The 15,538-nt window shown below is 41.9% G+C and overlaps 2 protein-coding genes across 4 annotated transcripts in view; both read left to right on the forward strand.

Moving 5' to 3' along the window:
• kcnq4 (potassium voltage-gated channel subfamily Q member 4) overlaps window positions 1–2,167 on the forward strand; it is a gene marked incomplete at its 5' end in the record, with an annotated part of 109,533 nt that extends 107,366 nt beyond the window's left edge. Inside the window, 2 exons of the mRNA XM_080858820.1 lie at window positions 193–331; window positions 1,727–2,167. Of these exons, the coding sequence (XP_080714946.1) occupies window positions 193–331; window positions 1,727–1,930 (343 nt within the window). The 3' untranslated portion in view covers window positions 1,931–2,167. The remainder of the gene's footprint in view (window positions 1–192; window positions 332–1,726) is intronic.
• Window positions 2,168–6,095: 3,928 nt separating this feature from the next.
• Window positions 6,096–8,551, forward strand: jtb (jumping translocation breakpoint). 3 transcript variants are annotated; one of them, XM_080858926.1, is made up of 6 exons: window positions 6,096–6,412; window positions 7,064–7,252; window positions 7,345–7,388; window positions 7,513–7,598; window positions 8,033–8,112; window positions 8,382–8,551. In XM_080858926.1, exons 2-6 carry the CDS (start codon window positions 7,164–7,166, stop codon window positions 8,536–8,538), a joined length of 456 nt encoding a protein of 151 aa, XP_080715052.1. In that variant the 5' UTR covers window positions 6,096–6,412; window positions 7,064–7,163; the 3' UTR covers window positions 8,539–8,551. The 3 variants fall into 3 exon arrangements, with proteins under 3 accessions (XP_080715052.1, XP_080715054.1, XP_080715053.1); XM_080858928.1 differs by having other exon boundaries at window positions 8,036–8,112; XM_080858927.1 differs by having other exon boundaries at window positions 6,096–6,249.
• Window positions 8,552–15,538: the final 6,987 nt, after the last annotated feature.

A 15,538-nucleotide genomic window follows, 5' to 3' on the forward strand; every position in this document is an offset into this window, starting at 1 on the left:
ACACACATGGTATCATTTTGAGTATTGTTACAGCAGCAGATGATTTTTGTTATTTGCTATACAGGGCTGCTTTACGTGTGGTGGTAAATCATTTCCTGTATGGAAATTAATTACGTTATCCATATATAAATAGAGTTAAAGGTCTTTCTGGAGAGGTCATTCCTTATATGACTTTGTACATATCTTCAAAAGGGTGGATCAAATCATCGGCCGAGGGGCTATGCAGTCAGATAAGAAGGTCCGCAGTGAAAAGGGGGAGAAGACGCCGCCAGATCTGGATTCAATGGATGAGCTTAGCATGATGGGACGTGTTATCAAGGTGGAGAAACAGGTAAAGGAACTCCGACCAATCAGATGCTGTGCTACTGTCCCCAGTCATCCGCTTTCCACCAACAGCTTTGGGCAGCCTTCACAACGGCAGTGTCATTCTGAGCAGGGAGTGTTCAATATAAGCTCCAGAAATTGTTGTATATTTTTTTAATTCTACAAGATTAGAGGGCCAAGTGTAGCTCAAATAGTTTTGTGTGTACATGTTTATAGTAGAAAAACATTACTATCTCACAGGCTTTGACTAGCCTGCCTAATTCTTGGCTACTTCTCCATGTCAATATGTTTGTGTAGACCAAACCGACATACTGGCTAACCAGACTGCTCAGAGTGTACCTGTCGAATCATTTTGATGTTTAGTGCCTATAATGGACAGGAAACAGGCAGAGGTTGCGATTGAACTTGGCCTAAGTCCATCACACTGATTTAAAATGTGCTTCCTGGGTGCATGCCCATGTCTGCTGCACTCAGATGACTGTGATGATGCAAGCTGAGGTTCATGTTTCAAAAAGCTCATTGTCTTTTTTGCGTAGAGGATTTGTCTTCCCGTAGGGCTACGTGGCCTCTCTACGCACCTCTTTGTAAGTTACATAAGTGGTCATAAGTACAGCATTGAGATAAGTGTGTGCAGTTAGCCTCTCTGACTATTTCATATCTATCTCTGCTTACATTCAGTTGAAATAACAGCATGCATACCTTTAACATGAGAGAGAATAACATAAAGAAAAGTATACATTTTTTTGCTCTTAACGTTATAACTTCTGTAAGTTATTTAACTTTAAAGTTAACTGGGAAACTATGCGTGTTCTATATGCCGGAAATAGAAAAAGGGATCTCCTTTATTTTTAAATGTTAACCATACAGAATGTGTTTAATTACTCCGTTTTGAATTACCATCTTGAACCACAAGTATGTTCTCCTAACACCCGTCAGATTCCTGTCAGATGCCACATTGTCTGTGTGTTGTGGGACAGGCCACAGGAGAGAGAGAGAGAGAGAGAGAGAGAGAGAGAGAGAGAGAGAGAGAGAGAGAGAGAGAGAGAGAGAGAGAGAGAGAGAGAGAGAGCGAGAGAGCTGTGGTTTGGGGAGGTTCAAGGCAGCCATACCTCCAATTATCCCTTAGTCAGCTCAGCAGCAATGACAGGCAAAAGGAGGCAGCTTCACTTCTGTGTTCTGTTTCACTGAGTCTCTATTCAAATTCTGCTATTGTAAGTTTGACAGTTTTTAAAGGATATGTTGAGGGGACACGTTTTAAACTGATTACGGCAGTGATTCCTTTATTTGTTTTTGATACCAAAACGTGCTGAAACGTCATTTTACAACATCATCGTGCTGTCAGTATTCTATACCAATAAACCAGTTTGATCATCAGTGGCATGCTCTGTGGGTTGCTTCACAGGTTCAGTCCATTGACAACAAGATGGACCTGCTGCTGAACTTCTACTCGCAGTGCCTGAAGAAGGGCTCGTCCCACTTCACCCTGTCCTCCCTGCTGGAGCCTGACCTCACCTCGGACTACCACAGCCCAACCGACCAGCGTGAGCTCTTCCCCTCCGCCACCACGCTCAACATCGCCCACTCCGACAGCGGGAATATGGACTGAGTGGAGGGCTGCCGAGGTGCCGCCGTCGGGAAGGCTGACTGTGCCACTACAAGATGACGGATCCCCCACGCATTCTGGAAACTTCAAACAAAACAGAATGAGAATGCTCACCTAAACCATATCTACACACTCTGTTGGAATCTACTGCAGCCAACAGGATCCCCTGTCTACCTCCAGATCTGAAGCCTTCCACCTTTATCTGCTTCCAGTGTTAGAACTAAATCCCAGGCTCTTCACATCTACTCCTTTACTCATTTGTTCATTATTTCAGTCTCCTTTCATAAAACAATTGCCAGTTTTGTTTTAAATTATAGCTAATTTTCTTTCTCTCTCTCTCTGTCTCTGCCTTTCTCTCTCATCTCCTCTCTGTCTCTCCCTCTCCTTCTGTCATTGTCCCCTTCTTCACTGTAGTTGAGGGGCTCCCTCATGCTGAACCCTTTAATGAACATTTAAGACTGTCTCCACTAGAGGGCAGTGCCAGAGGCATGCCAAAAGAAAACTGCTCTCCGAAAAGCAAATCAAAGACCTGCGCACTCATCTTCCCTCTCTCTGGAGAGATAGGAAAATGGATCATCACAACTCGACTACTGAGACACTCATTCATTACCACCACCATCCCCCTTTTCCTCAGCCATCTACCCATCTATTTGTAACTCATAAGCAACTATGGATATCAACTTCTTTTGACATCTAGGTTTTTTATATAAATTACGATTACTTTATACAAGATTTGAAGATTATATAATTTCTTGCTGGTGTTGATTCTGAATCAGTTGACCTCCAGAACAATCAAGGGATTGGTTTTCTGTGTGCTTGATTTGTTTGTCTGTTTGTTTGTTTCCTCCTGGAAGAGGTCTGAAATTCGATTTTTGACAAGGCCTTCTCACTCTTTTTGTGTGGCATCAATTTGTTCAGTTACTTTTTTGGGGGGGGGATTTTGTGTCTGTTTTCACCCGGAGCTGATGCAAGTTGTTTTAGACTTTGCATGGGTGGGAGTGTCTGAGCCTATGCTGAATGTAGCCCTCTCTCCAGGCTCCCCTCTGTCATCTCTTTATTGCTGACAGTGTCTCTGTATTGGGCATTACTGTGGACTGGAAAAAACATGATGGTAATAATAATAATAATAATAATGATGATGATGATGATGATGATAATAATAAAGAACTTTGCTTCCTGTGGTGACAAGCACATGTTGGGAGCGCAGAGAGACACATAGAGAGTCATTCCACCAAAGGGTCATCTGTCCCTGCACTCTTGATCTGTCTGTTGCATGGTTCTGCTGTTTTCTCCTGCTCCCAAAAAGAAAGAAGGAATGAAAGAAAGAGGGAAAGAAAAAGACATTAAGACATCAAGTGGAGGCTGGGTTTTTTAGCCAAGTGTGCACGTACACATGTTGTATGTGTGTGTGTTTGAGTGTGCGTGTATGTGTATGTGTATCTGAGGGGGTGTGAGAGTTTGGCTTTGTGATGGTGTCTCCATAACACTGAAGACAGGGCAGCCAGGCATCACTGAATGGGTTTCTTTCCCAACTTACCAACCTACCAGTCATTCTCAAGAAAGCCCACTCTGCAAAAAAGACAGATGTGTCAGTACTCCTTCATTCACCATTTCTATAATAGTCGAATTGCGTGTTAATTACAGATAGAAGCAAAGATCCAGTGTCATGTGTGGCCACACACACATCCTGTTAAGCCAATAGTGTGAATAGTGAGCCTCTCAGGCACCCGTACTGGACTGGGTCTCAGGAGTCGTGATTTGACCCCTGAGCCCTCTGCTCGCCTCAGAATCCATCTTCACCCCGTACCGTCTTGCTGCCTCTCCATTCAACTCTGCATGTTTTCTCAAGCCAGACAGAAAAGGCCAATCAGTATGCCTCCAGTATGAACTCCTGCTGTCTGTATCTGTCCATTCGTTCCTCTACCGTCTGATGGTTTTGGTGCAACATGTTCCTACATTGTCAACGAGACAGTCTTGACCTCTATACATTCACATGACATGATTTCTACAACTCCCTTGGTTGTATCCGCTTGTTTATGAAGTTCCATAAAATCGGACATTTTATGTCTGTCTCAGAATGATATTGCCACGAAGACGGCTACATACTTGGCCATCCATTATAAACTGACTTGAATAACAGGAAATGAAGGATGTGTCAGGGTTGCATTGGTGTCCAGTGCATGAGCACTTCTCTTAGTAATATCAAAGCACGTGTCTATGGGAAAGTGTCTGGCCTTAGACCCCTCATCACCACATAGCTCGCACTGGTAAACTGGTGGAGTCTTTGGAAATAACACTTCCAAGTTCCCCCCACTCTGTTTCAGTTCCCCTTGTATTCTTCCACTTTGCTGAGACTTAGAGGACTTGATGTTTTTTAGCGTGACAGAGGCATGAAACCATTTCTGCTATGCAGTCTTTTTACACACATGCTCTTTCTCTCCCCCATCGTTCTGAATCCATTCCAGAATAGCCCCTCGGGACTTTGCATTCCCAGTTATAGATTAGCCTCATTACCATGTTTAATTTAAACCAGTCATTACAGTTAAAGCCCCTTTTTGAAATTTGCCACACATTACTGCTGCCTAGACAGTTTAAACGGACTGATTTAGAAGATTTTGGCGTGTGAACAGTTATCTCATGTGCCTAGGTGGTTTCTAAAGTTTGTTCCGGACCATGCAGCTAATGTAGCCATCCTCTCCACAGACAAACACCTGGACATGTTTTATTGCTGTCCAGACCATACATCCCTTAACAATGGGCCAACAGTGGTGATGTATATTTTTTTTTCATGGCACACAATGAACAGGTACTTTGCCAGGCAGGCTTGCCTCAGATTCTCGCTGGAGAGTCAACCACGACATCCATCGCCTGGGTGCTTATTTAAAAAAAAAAAAACAGACATCATGTAGGCTAGCTAATGTACATGCACAGAGTTTCAGTGGAATCATCAAAACTATGTGATTATCTCCGCTTCCAAGAGTTGCAAACTGAATTAATTTGTGCCTTTCGGATACATCAATTCCTCTTGATTACTACTAGTAGCACAATTAGAATGAAGTTAAAGCATGTAGGAGTCGTGATAGCTAAATGACTCCCTAAAAAACTCCCCTTCATTTAAAACCGCAACAGTGCTGCCCAGACGGTGACAGTGAGCTCTGGCCACCCTGTTGTTTTTATTTTTCACTTTGACCTCCTTCAAAATCAAATTTGCCCTTTAAATGCTTCAAATGTAAAACCTCCCCATGCACCTGCACTGCGTCCATGCATACTAGAGTAGAACTAAATGTGCTGGGGAGGACACTGAGGGCATGGCTGTAGCTGCATTATGGACCATGTCTAGGCATGTGATGGGCACATGTTAAAGCATGTTACATATTGCCTTGGTTTGCGAACAACTTCTTTTTATACTAAAAGAACGAATAAAGTCCAAAGATGGGCGTATTAGAATAGAGACAAACCACATTGGACGAGACACTGTTTTTGATACTTGAATGCAGTGTGCATGGTCCTTTGCATGTCCCACTTCCCCACCCTCAATCCCTGTATATCCATCCTCTGTTTTCATGGAAATTACTCACACCTGGTCCCCTTATGACATTCCAACCCAATTCCCTTTCTCTGAAGTAATTATGCAGTGTATGGACGTTGTACAATTGTAAAGCAATAAAATGTACACTAAATAAAGAAGTCTTCCATGATGCCCTTTCATAGATTGTTCAAATGCTGACCGTAGCTTTTCAGAGTTTTATATTCTGATGTGGCTATGATCAGCTCAAGACTAACAGTTTCTTTCTACATTGAGAGCAAAAGCCACTCACATTACCATCTTATTTTGTTTGTTTCAATAAAGATTTTTTTTTTCAAATGAATGCTGTTGCTGTGCATGATCTTTGAAGGATAGTTAACAGTCACAGGTCCTGAGATATGAGCAACATGGAAAAGTTACACTCAGATTCTGTTGTTTTTACCATGTAACTTATATCTCGTTTAAGAGCGCAAACGCAATCGAGAATATTTGTACTAAATGCCCCTATGTTTCGCGGCAATAATTAATGGAGCCCGCCAGGGGGCACTGTCTTATTTTCATGTATTCCATGGTATTTTGGGGGGCACAGAGTGGCCGATGACGCGACATGGCAAAATCCAAGATGGCATCTAGTCTTATGGTCTTATGTGTTGAAGCGTTAATGTTAAATACATTCAGTAAATTACCTGTTGTGATCGGGGTGCAGCGGTTCTGAACTTCTTTTGGATGTGTAAACAATCAGTCTCACGGGCAGTTTCAGTGAAAATTGATGTGTAGTCTACTATTACGGTCACTAGTGAGTTGGTTTGCTGAGAAATCATCAGTCTTGACGAAGTGAACTTTATCTCACCTAGATAGCATAGTTAGCTAGTTAGCTAACGTTATAACATAAACGTTACATGGTCGCTATCAACTTGTTTGTACTTAAACTAGCGTCTTGTTATACTAGTTATTGAATGGTAAGTGGTTACATTGTACCATGTAACAAATTGTTTAGCTAATGGGAGTGATCTGTAATGTTGTGTAGACGGTCCATGTCGTCGATACGTTGTCATCGCCAGCTAACATTAACGTTAAGCTATTGATAACCTTACAAAGCCTCCAACGGGTGCCGTTTTTGTTAATTTCAATAAACGTAGACATACTGTTAACATGCTGGCGTTGTTCTCTAGCTAGCTGAGTAATGTTATGTATGGTGTTGTCTTCCTCCTGTATTGGCTCCGTTGGACATGCTAGCAGTTACCTATCTTGTTGGCAAACGTTAGCCAGTTCACGTTAGATAACGGTAACTTGATGAATGCATCGGTTCCAGGATAACTTTAGTCACGCGAACGTTGACAATGAAAACAATGAATTTGCCTAACGTTAGCCTTTGTATGAAATGGGAATGCTAGATTAGGAGAGTTAACGAAGTATCAGTTGTCAATCTGAAGAATTAATCTAGGCTAAATGAGATTAACGTGTCAACGGGTTGAATCTTGTTACATGTTCTGTGTTTGTTTCTAATATGGCAACGTGAGCTTTCACACACGGGTGTCAGACCTCTTGTGTTTATACTATGTTGGACGGGATGGTAACGTAATTTTTCCCCCTCACGCTGCTTCTTTCAGGTGAAATAGTCTATCTCTTACAACGGAACATTTCAGAGTCATAGTTATGTCAGACTAACTCTCAGGCGTGGCGCCTCCGTCAAGGAATTGTTGTGGGATCATGGAGAGTGATTGCCGGATCCCGACGTCGTGCTGCAGGCCCAGGATTCTGGTCCTCCACGCGCTTTTCTGGGGCCTTGTGTCGCTCAGGTGAGATCCTGATAATTGCTTTGATCATCAGGCGGTAAAAAAGTTTTGAGAACTTTATGGATTGAACCTCTCTAATGCACGTTTCTCTACAGGGTGTTTGGGGCCTCGTTACTCTCAATGGAAGACAAGACAACAGGTGAGGCTTGTGTGGTAGTAACCATGTGAATGAAGGTTTATTTTCGTTGTCCTTTATCCTAAGGGGAATACATATAATGTCATATAATGTTGCTTAGACAGAATGTGCTGATTCTGTTTTGCAGTAACAAGGCCTGTCACCACTCCTTGCTGGCAAATGGAAGAATTTGTGGTGGCCTCAGAGTGCTCAGAATGCAGTGCCTTTCACGCGGTGAGAAAACCAAACTTTCATGGATCTCTGTAGTTCCCTCACCCATGGACAGATTATGAAATCATTGGGCCCTTGGCCTGGACATGTAAAAGGTCCGCCTCTCCCCCTTCACGCGCATGTGCATTTTCAACCACAAATAAGAGATACTGGTCCTGGGCCCGGTAAACCTTTTTGGTAATCCATCCCTGCCCTCACCCTTGATCTTTCTGTGTTCTTTTACTAATTTTATATGATAGTCATGCCCAGACGAGTCCCTTCCTTTTATTTCATGTCTCTCTGTTGAAAAGTAGTTGCTAGTTCAAAGGTAAGTCTACAAAACGTTACTTTATCTTTACATTGTGTGAGTGTTTACACAAAGAATCCCCGGTGGTAACCTACAGTGATATAGGCTGTTTGCCAGCTCAGTAATCTGGTGCCTACTCCTACTCCCTCAGAAGACATGGGCAGTGTGCAGTCTGACGGGATACATAGAGCGGATCAATTGTACCAAGTCCAACAAAGAGGACTATAAGAGGTGAGTGTCCACAAATACACAACTCCAGAGAGATGTGTAACGACATTTTTAACATACAAATTCACTGCATAGCGATAGTGCTTCAAATATATGTTGGACCATTGTGGCAGATAATCTCAGTGTTACAGTTAATACCCTATATGACACAACTATACACCCAAATGAAAAGTTATTGTATTGAGAAAACAATACATCAAAAATATACATCAAACTATACATCAACATAAATAGTAATTGTATTAAAACCATTCTGTCTCCTCCCTCTCCAGCTGTCGCTCCACCCTCATGGAGGAGCATCTCTTCTGGAAGTTTGAAGGAGCCATGTTGGGCCTCGGTGTAGTCTTCGCCCTTGTGGTGGTTGTCAGGCAACGGGCCCTAGACCGCTTGGCATCAGAGAAGGTCCGCCGGCAGATTGAGTCGATTTAGCACCTGGACCGGAGCCCCCCCCCCCCCCCCCCCCCCCCCCAAACAAAAAATGACTTGTCTGACCTGGACTGATCCTCACTGACTCAGCTGGTCTGCCTACAGGCTCATATTGAGCATGATTTTGACCTGAATGCTCTTTTATTGCTTCGGAACTGAACTGAGGTCAGACCAGACAGACTTACAATCAAACTAACTCTCCAATGGTCAGAAGCTTGTTAGTCACCTATCCATCCTGGACATATCAAAACATATCAAGACAAACTGCAAAGCCCTTTTGTTGTTTTTATGCAATCTGTGCTCAACAAGTTATTTTGACCTCATTATTTAGACATTACTGGTGCAGTGAACTTAAGATAACCAAGGGCATGACTTAACGGTAAGGACACTGTTCATTGAAGTGACTTATTTAATCACCTATGAATGTGATCCCCTGAAATCATGGTAAAAGAAGTGAACCTCTAACTACAAGCAACCAATACCGTGGACTTTTCAAAGCACAGTAGGCATATTGGATGTTCTCACTAAGTGGACACAGTATTCAAGTGGACTGCTGGGGGGGGTGGGGGGGGGTGTGTCTTAAAGAGATGAGAATTTTTAAATATAAGTTGGGTACAAAAATAGGGTAACGTATAATAAATATGAACAAGAGTCCGGTTCAGGTGAAAAAGTGTTGCCCACCTCTCTTCAGATGAGCCTTATTCTTTTTCCTCTGGTGTCTTGTGTGCTATATTTAGTCTCGCGCCTGCAGTGTGATTCATCTTAAGTGGCATGAATGTAGCCTTAAGGCATGATATAGCAGGTCCAACCTAGAATGACTTGTTTGTGGACTTTTACATTTATGCTATTTACATGAAACCACTGTGCTGTCTTTTACATCCTCATCAGGTGTTTGCATTTGGTGTTTCTGCAGCCACAGTCTTGATTGAAAAGTAATTTGGACCGGAAGATGGTATTATTATGATTGTCCTCTTTTGATAATGATTTTGATATTCATGAATTAGGCAATATCTGCATGCAGTGGACTCTGTGATCTAAAGTAGTGTTTTAAGACAAATAAGTATTTTAAGTATTAAGAATATCATGCAGAGATTTTATTTTTATTTTCCTGCTCCAGCCTCAGGGTAGGCTGTTTTTAAGGCTGTTGGTTGTGAACATTCGCCTGCTGTGTGGTAACTTAACGGACAGATTTAAACATGGTCATCTTCACGTCTGTAGTGAAGGTGACTTTGCCAGAGGGCGAAATAACATACCTTAAAAGAGAGTGAAAGAAATGCTCCTAGGCGCTGTGACTCAGATCGTAGAACATGACGACACACCTGTCATCCAGGTGTAATCAACCTAAAAGAAGCATTTTTAATGTGTTCTTTCAGAACTCGGGTGTCCTGAGTGGCCTCTTTTTTTTTTCTAGGGTTTATTTTTTTCGTGTTATAAGGTATATGTTATGCACAGGGGCTTTTTTTCCGAAAGGAATACTTTTTTTTTAGGTGGTCCTTGTGATTATCAAACTGAAGCACATCTCCTGTCACTTTACTTAAATTGGTCAATGAAATTCAGGTTTCACCAGTCCAACCATACCAAAGGGTGGCAACTACAGTTGTTTCTTGTTCATTAACCTTGAATTGTTTTTGCTCTAAAGACTTTGGGAGAGCATGTGTGCAAGAGGGTTGTGCATGTGCATATGTGTGTGAGGGCAAGAGGAAGGGGGGCACCCGGGAGGATGTTACATCATGTTCATACCACCTGAGACAGTTTTGTTTTAACCACAGCTAAAAATCCAAAAGGATGACATATACTCTGTAACCGTAATCGACAAACAGTTTTACTAATGAACAACTCTGCCCCCTTGACTGTAAATACTGTATTTTTTATCAGATGTAACATATGTTTCCTATTGTCTGCAGCAGACAGAGGTTCTATGCTGAAATAAAAAGAATGGGACAAACACTATGTAACCTTGTTTCAGTGAGACACGTGTGATGGGTTTGAGGATCCCCAGAGCAGCCCCAGAAAACAGGTGCTAGCTTTGAAGATTGTGTGATTTTGACATTATTTAATGATTTTTTTTTTTATCTAAATTTTTTGGACTGAAAGGACAAAGCAGAATGGTGTTTGAGTGCTTGAAACTTTCCCTCACCTTTTTCATGAAGTTCATCCAAGGACTTTGGCAAATCTGTTTTTGGACTTTTCTATAACTTTAAGTGTTTCTAAGTCACTCTCAAAGTACTTCATCTGTTGTAGTTTTTACTCAGCTCACATACGGCTACATTTTCCCTTTTATGTCAGTACGTTACATCAAAATAGTATGTATTTAAATTATTTGCAAGTGATTTTTTCTTGGCTGCTCCAGAGGTTATTACAAATGGCAAAAATAGAAGAAAGCTCTTTCCTTTTCCAACTGTCTCCCACTTCATACCACTTTCAAACATAGACAAACAATATGAAATTTTTATTGAGCCTCCACGCTTTAAAGACTGTAAGTCAAGCAGAAGTAAGCAACACAACCAAATGCACAGATGTGTGCCAAATTGAGAGTGCTATATCGTCTTCTCCTTGCTGTGTATTGCCCTTCTCAGAGAAATACTACTTCTATCACTTGCTTATGTTTTTTTAAATAAAATAAAAATTATACTATCAAACACATCAGGCAATAATGTAACACTGTTTGTGTCATCAGTGTGGTTTGGAACCAGATCATAGGCTCTTCAGGAAGAAGTGGCCACACCTCGATCCACGTGGACAGGGGCAGATTTGACCGTATTTGTTATCATGCTTCATAGAGCAGTATTTTTCCACGTTACACTGAAAGGCAAGTAAAATTTTGTATTAATGGATGACAATTCCGGTAGGCAACGGGGAGCTATCCAGATAACCACTAGGCGTCGCTCCAACTCAAAATGATTAGTCAGGTCTACTTCAGAAATTCAAAGAGTGCAGACAAAACAAACTCATGATCAACTACGGAACACTCCTAAATAGCTTAATGTAAGAAAGTAAATATTACCAGAACTCTTATCCTGCGGCGTCGTATTCTCTTGCAAACACCCGGGAGACGGTTAAACTGACTTTTCTCCAGTTGGTTAGAGAGTACTAGATGAAGTTCCCGACCTTGGCTACGAGGATTTCCATCCTGAAATAATACAGAATAAATTAAATGAAGACAGACTCACTCATTGTCCTGTTAACCCGTAAACCTCTCCAAATTCCAATGATCCAATTTGTTAGATTAACTGACTTCAAAACAGCGTTTTAATCATGTCACAAACTAGGCAGTTGACTAGGCTCTGCCTCAAGCAAACAAATTATGTCTATCTCAGTCACGAATCCCTACCAAACAAAAAAGCTGCCATGTAGGTCTATTTCAGGCTATATCAGATTTACTTAATGAAGAAATAGGCCTACCGATTTTTTTTGTCCACCCATTAGGCTACCTTTCCGACGATTCTCGAAAATATGAGCTAGCAATGTTCTCATAACTGAAGCTTGAACGCTTAATTTCATGGTGCCACAACCTTTGACATTTCTATGAATTAGGCCTATTTCGTGATAGCGCTTCATCGAATAGTTAATACATTTATGTAAAAGTATACTTAGCTATGTATAAGTAGGCTAGCCTATGTGACGACCTAACCTATGGCTGGAGATTAAGGGCTCAGATACACATATGCGTTTTTGTAAAAACGCGACGCGAGCAAATGCATTGATTCCTATGGTACGGCGCGTTTAAAGCGTGCGGCCCTTCTCCACCACGCGTTGCGTCTTTGAAGCGTTTTTTAGGTGCGCTTAAAAGTTGAACTATTCTCAACTTTCCAGCGCAAGGCAGGGAAGCGCACCGCTTCTGTTTTGGCCGCCGCACTTTGCCAAGGCGTTACTGAAGCGTTTCTGCCTGAACAAAGACGCGTATGTGTATCTGAGCCCCAAGTGTGTATGCTACATAGGCTACGAGGCTAAAAGTTTTACTCACCAGATGCACATGTGTCTCTGGCTCGTTAAGAGGTCGTTTTGGAATCATCATATCGTCTGACATTCTTGCCCCTACCTCGGGAAGTTGGGAGTTCATGTAAAAAACTAAGACCAAGATAAGTGACCTTAATGTAAGTTTAGACATAGTCTCAGGTGTGTGGACCGTGAAGAGGGGCTTGTTTCGTGGTCTGGCCGAGGCACAAAAATCCACCTGTTTTGCTGTTTTCAGAATTTGGCGCTTGTCGGATGCTCTCCGAGGTGCTGAACGTATCAATGGGCACACTAACGATTGACCTTTAGCTAATTGTTATCCATATCAGTGCAACCTTAGAAAGATAGTAACTCGGTCTTCTTGGTAATCTTCCGATTCAAACATACTCTACGACTCAACGACTTGCAGTTGCCTAATCATCATTTCCGCTCTAAGCCGCTTTGAATAGGCACGTCAGAGATCTAAAAGGGGAGATTCGAATCTTCGGGTGGAAACGCGTAACGGCCGTGGGGTCTTCAAGGGGAGACCAGAGGCTCCTCTGTTTGAATGGAATTCAATGGGAGAAGTGGCTCAGTAGGCCTACCCTGAAAAAACATTGTTTTGAAAACAGTTGGTTTCATAACAATTACACTACCTGTGATATGTATCTTCTTATCCACATCTTATGGACATACACTTGGCAAATAAGGCCTATCCAAAGGTGTTGGGTTTTTAATGTGTTACTCGCTCTGCGATTTTTATAGGCTAATCAAATAATAATGAATTAATATCAATAATAATACATTCTATGTATAGGGCACCTTTCTGGCAGGATCCCAAAGTGCTTTACATAATACATACGTTATTTACATAATACATAGGCCTACGCTTTTATATTTCAGTCACTTTTAGAGATTAGGCTAAGTGATCTCTAAAAGGCTAATATCTAATTGGCTGGATGCGGTGAGCCAACTGGATCCTTGGATCGCTTACAGATTGGAATCCTCGAACAGACCAGCCGGTGCTTCGCTGGCCTCCTGAATGGCAATGACAGCAGAGCTCTGGAGGCGCAGTCTTGCAGTCCTGTGCGATCTCTCTGACCAAACGCTGGAAGGGCAGTTTATCGGATCAGCAGCTAGGTGGACTTTTGGTATGGAGGGATCCAGGGGCGGCCTTTCCTACAGGCGGGTTAGGCGGCCGCCTAGAGCGCCATCTAGAGGGGGAGCGCCAAATAATGCGCCCGAAAGAGAAGAAGAAAAAAAAAATGTCCCGGACGCTTAAGTTGGCGCTCCTTCTATATCTCCAACCAATATTTTGACATAAAAAAATAAATCTAACTTTAGGGTAAAATAAGCCAAAACTCGAAAACGGAGGGCTATGTTCTTCATTGGTATTGTTAGATCATGCTAGCATAGCGAGACATTTGGTGCGAATGTGTGTGTATCCTCTGAAGAGGCTTAACCCCAACGGCGTGCATGACTAGACGGTCCGGATCACAGGACTCATCGATATATCTCTATACCGTCGGAAAGACAGGTGAAAGTAAAAATATTACAAACCCGCAAGGTGCAGGGAAGTCCACTTATGATGTACAATACACATTAAGGGTTGCTACAATATGTTATCATGAAAACACTAATGATGAACACAGTATTTCAGAGATCAAACTGATTTTGGAGAAACAGTGTATAATGAGCAGATAAACAACACGTGGGAAAACATTAATACAACTTCTTCAGGGGGTTATCAAACATTATTGTGAATGAGAACATGTACATGGATTTATGGGAACAGCCTCTCGACAGGTCCTCGTCTGTTGCAACTAATTACAAATCAAACTTCTTCCAACAATATCACATAGGCCTATGCGCAAAGTAACGTATTCTTTTAACGACATTGAAGCGAGGAAATACATTTCGCCACAAAGCTAAATTTAACAAATAATGATAATACTGACTGTAACATGCTGGCATAGGCGCCCCATAATGCCGTGCGGCGGGCGCATATACTTTTCTATGTGTGATAATGCACTAACGATCTACCTGTTCCTTACTGTTCTTATTGCATGTCGTTGTTCTGTGTTGGGACTGAGTTTATACAGGTGTGTGACGGTAATTTGCTGCGATCGTTGTGTTTATGTGAAATAATTGCAGTCTTACAAGGCAAAATAGCGTTTGAAAGTTGCAATGGGGGGGGGGGGGGGGCGCCAGGAGTGAAGCTCGCCTAGAGCGCCTAATGTGCTAGGGCCGCCCCTGGAGGGATCTCTCTATTATGGAGTTAGATTTGTCTCAAAAATAACTGCAAATGCACAGAGGGTGATCTACAAATATGCCTTGAGTTGCACACGTGTTTTGCAATCCACAAATACAAATTTCCGATTTGTAACTCGTGTATTGGTTTTTACAAATATATGTGTATTTGTAAATATATCATTTTACATTTGTAAAACAAAAAGCCATTTGTGAAACTGAAAATTCAGTTTGTGAAAAAAAAGCCATTTGTGAAACTGAAAATTCTGTTTGTGAATCGTGTCTCAGCATTTGTGCATCAACAATCACACGTTCGTATTTTTGAGACATTCGTTCCGCAATTTTGAGACATTCTTTCCACAAATACACAAACTCGTGAGCTCGTGATTCACGAGCACCATCCAGCAGATGGCGCTGTTGTTCACTGATATATCTTTAGCTCTACTTAAGTGGGCCTTCATTTCTTCATTTCTGCGGGAAAACCTTCGAAATCATGGCCGGACAAGAAGAGCAGCCACCTTCCTGTGTGAGTACAAAGAATTTTCCAACGAATTTCCCTTGTCTTGTATTAAGATACATCTAGTATCATTATTAATCAATCAATCTTAGATATTTCAGTAGAGGTGGTGTCTAGATAACGTTAAGTCTACTATTATGTTGTGCTTCGAGACCAACATTTGAATCGCTAACGCTTGGGTGTAACACATAGGAGTGACAGAGTAACTAACCGTTTAAAGTAGCCCACTTCAGCTTCACTAGCTAAATCTATTTTCATGGTTTTCATGGACGCGTACTTACTGTTAATATTTCATGAACGTAG

The sequence above is a fragment of the Sprattus sprattus genome (genome assembly GCF_963457725.1).
Source record: "Sprattus sprattus genome assembly, chromosome: 20".
Taxonomy (NCBI): Eukaryota; Metazoa; Chordata; class Actinopteri; order Clupeiformes; family Clupeidae; genus Sprattus; species Sprattus sprattus.

Excerpts from the sequence above, each read along its gene's own strand:
- jtb (XM_080858926.1), top strand. The coding sequence starts at position 7,164 with ATGGAGAGTGATTGCCGGATCCCGACGTCGTGCTGCAGGCCCAGGATT. Across the intron at positions 7,389-7,512 it reads AATGGAAGACAAGACAACAG|TAACAAGGCCTGTCACCACT; the intron begins GTGAGGCTTGTG and ends TCTGTTTTGCAG. Across the intron at positions 8,113-8,381 it reads AACAAAGAGGACTATAAGAG|CTGTCGCTCCACCCTCATGG; the intron begins GTGAGTGTCCAC and ends CTCCCTCTCCAG.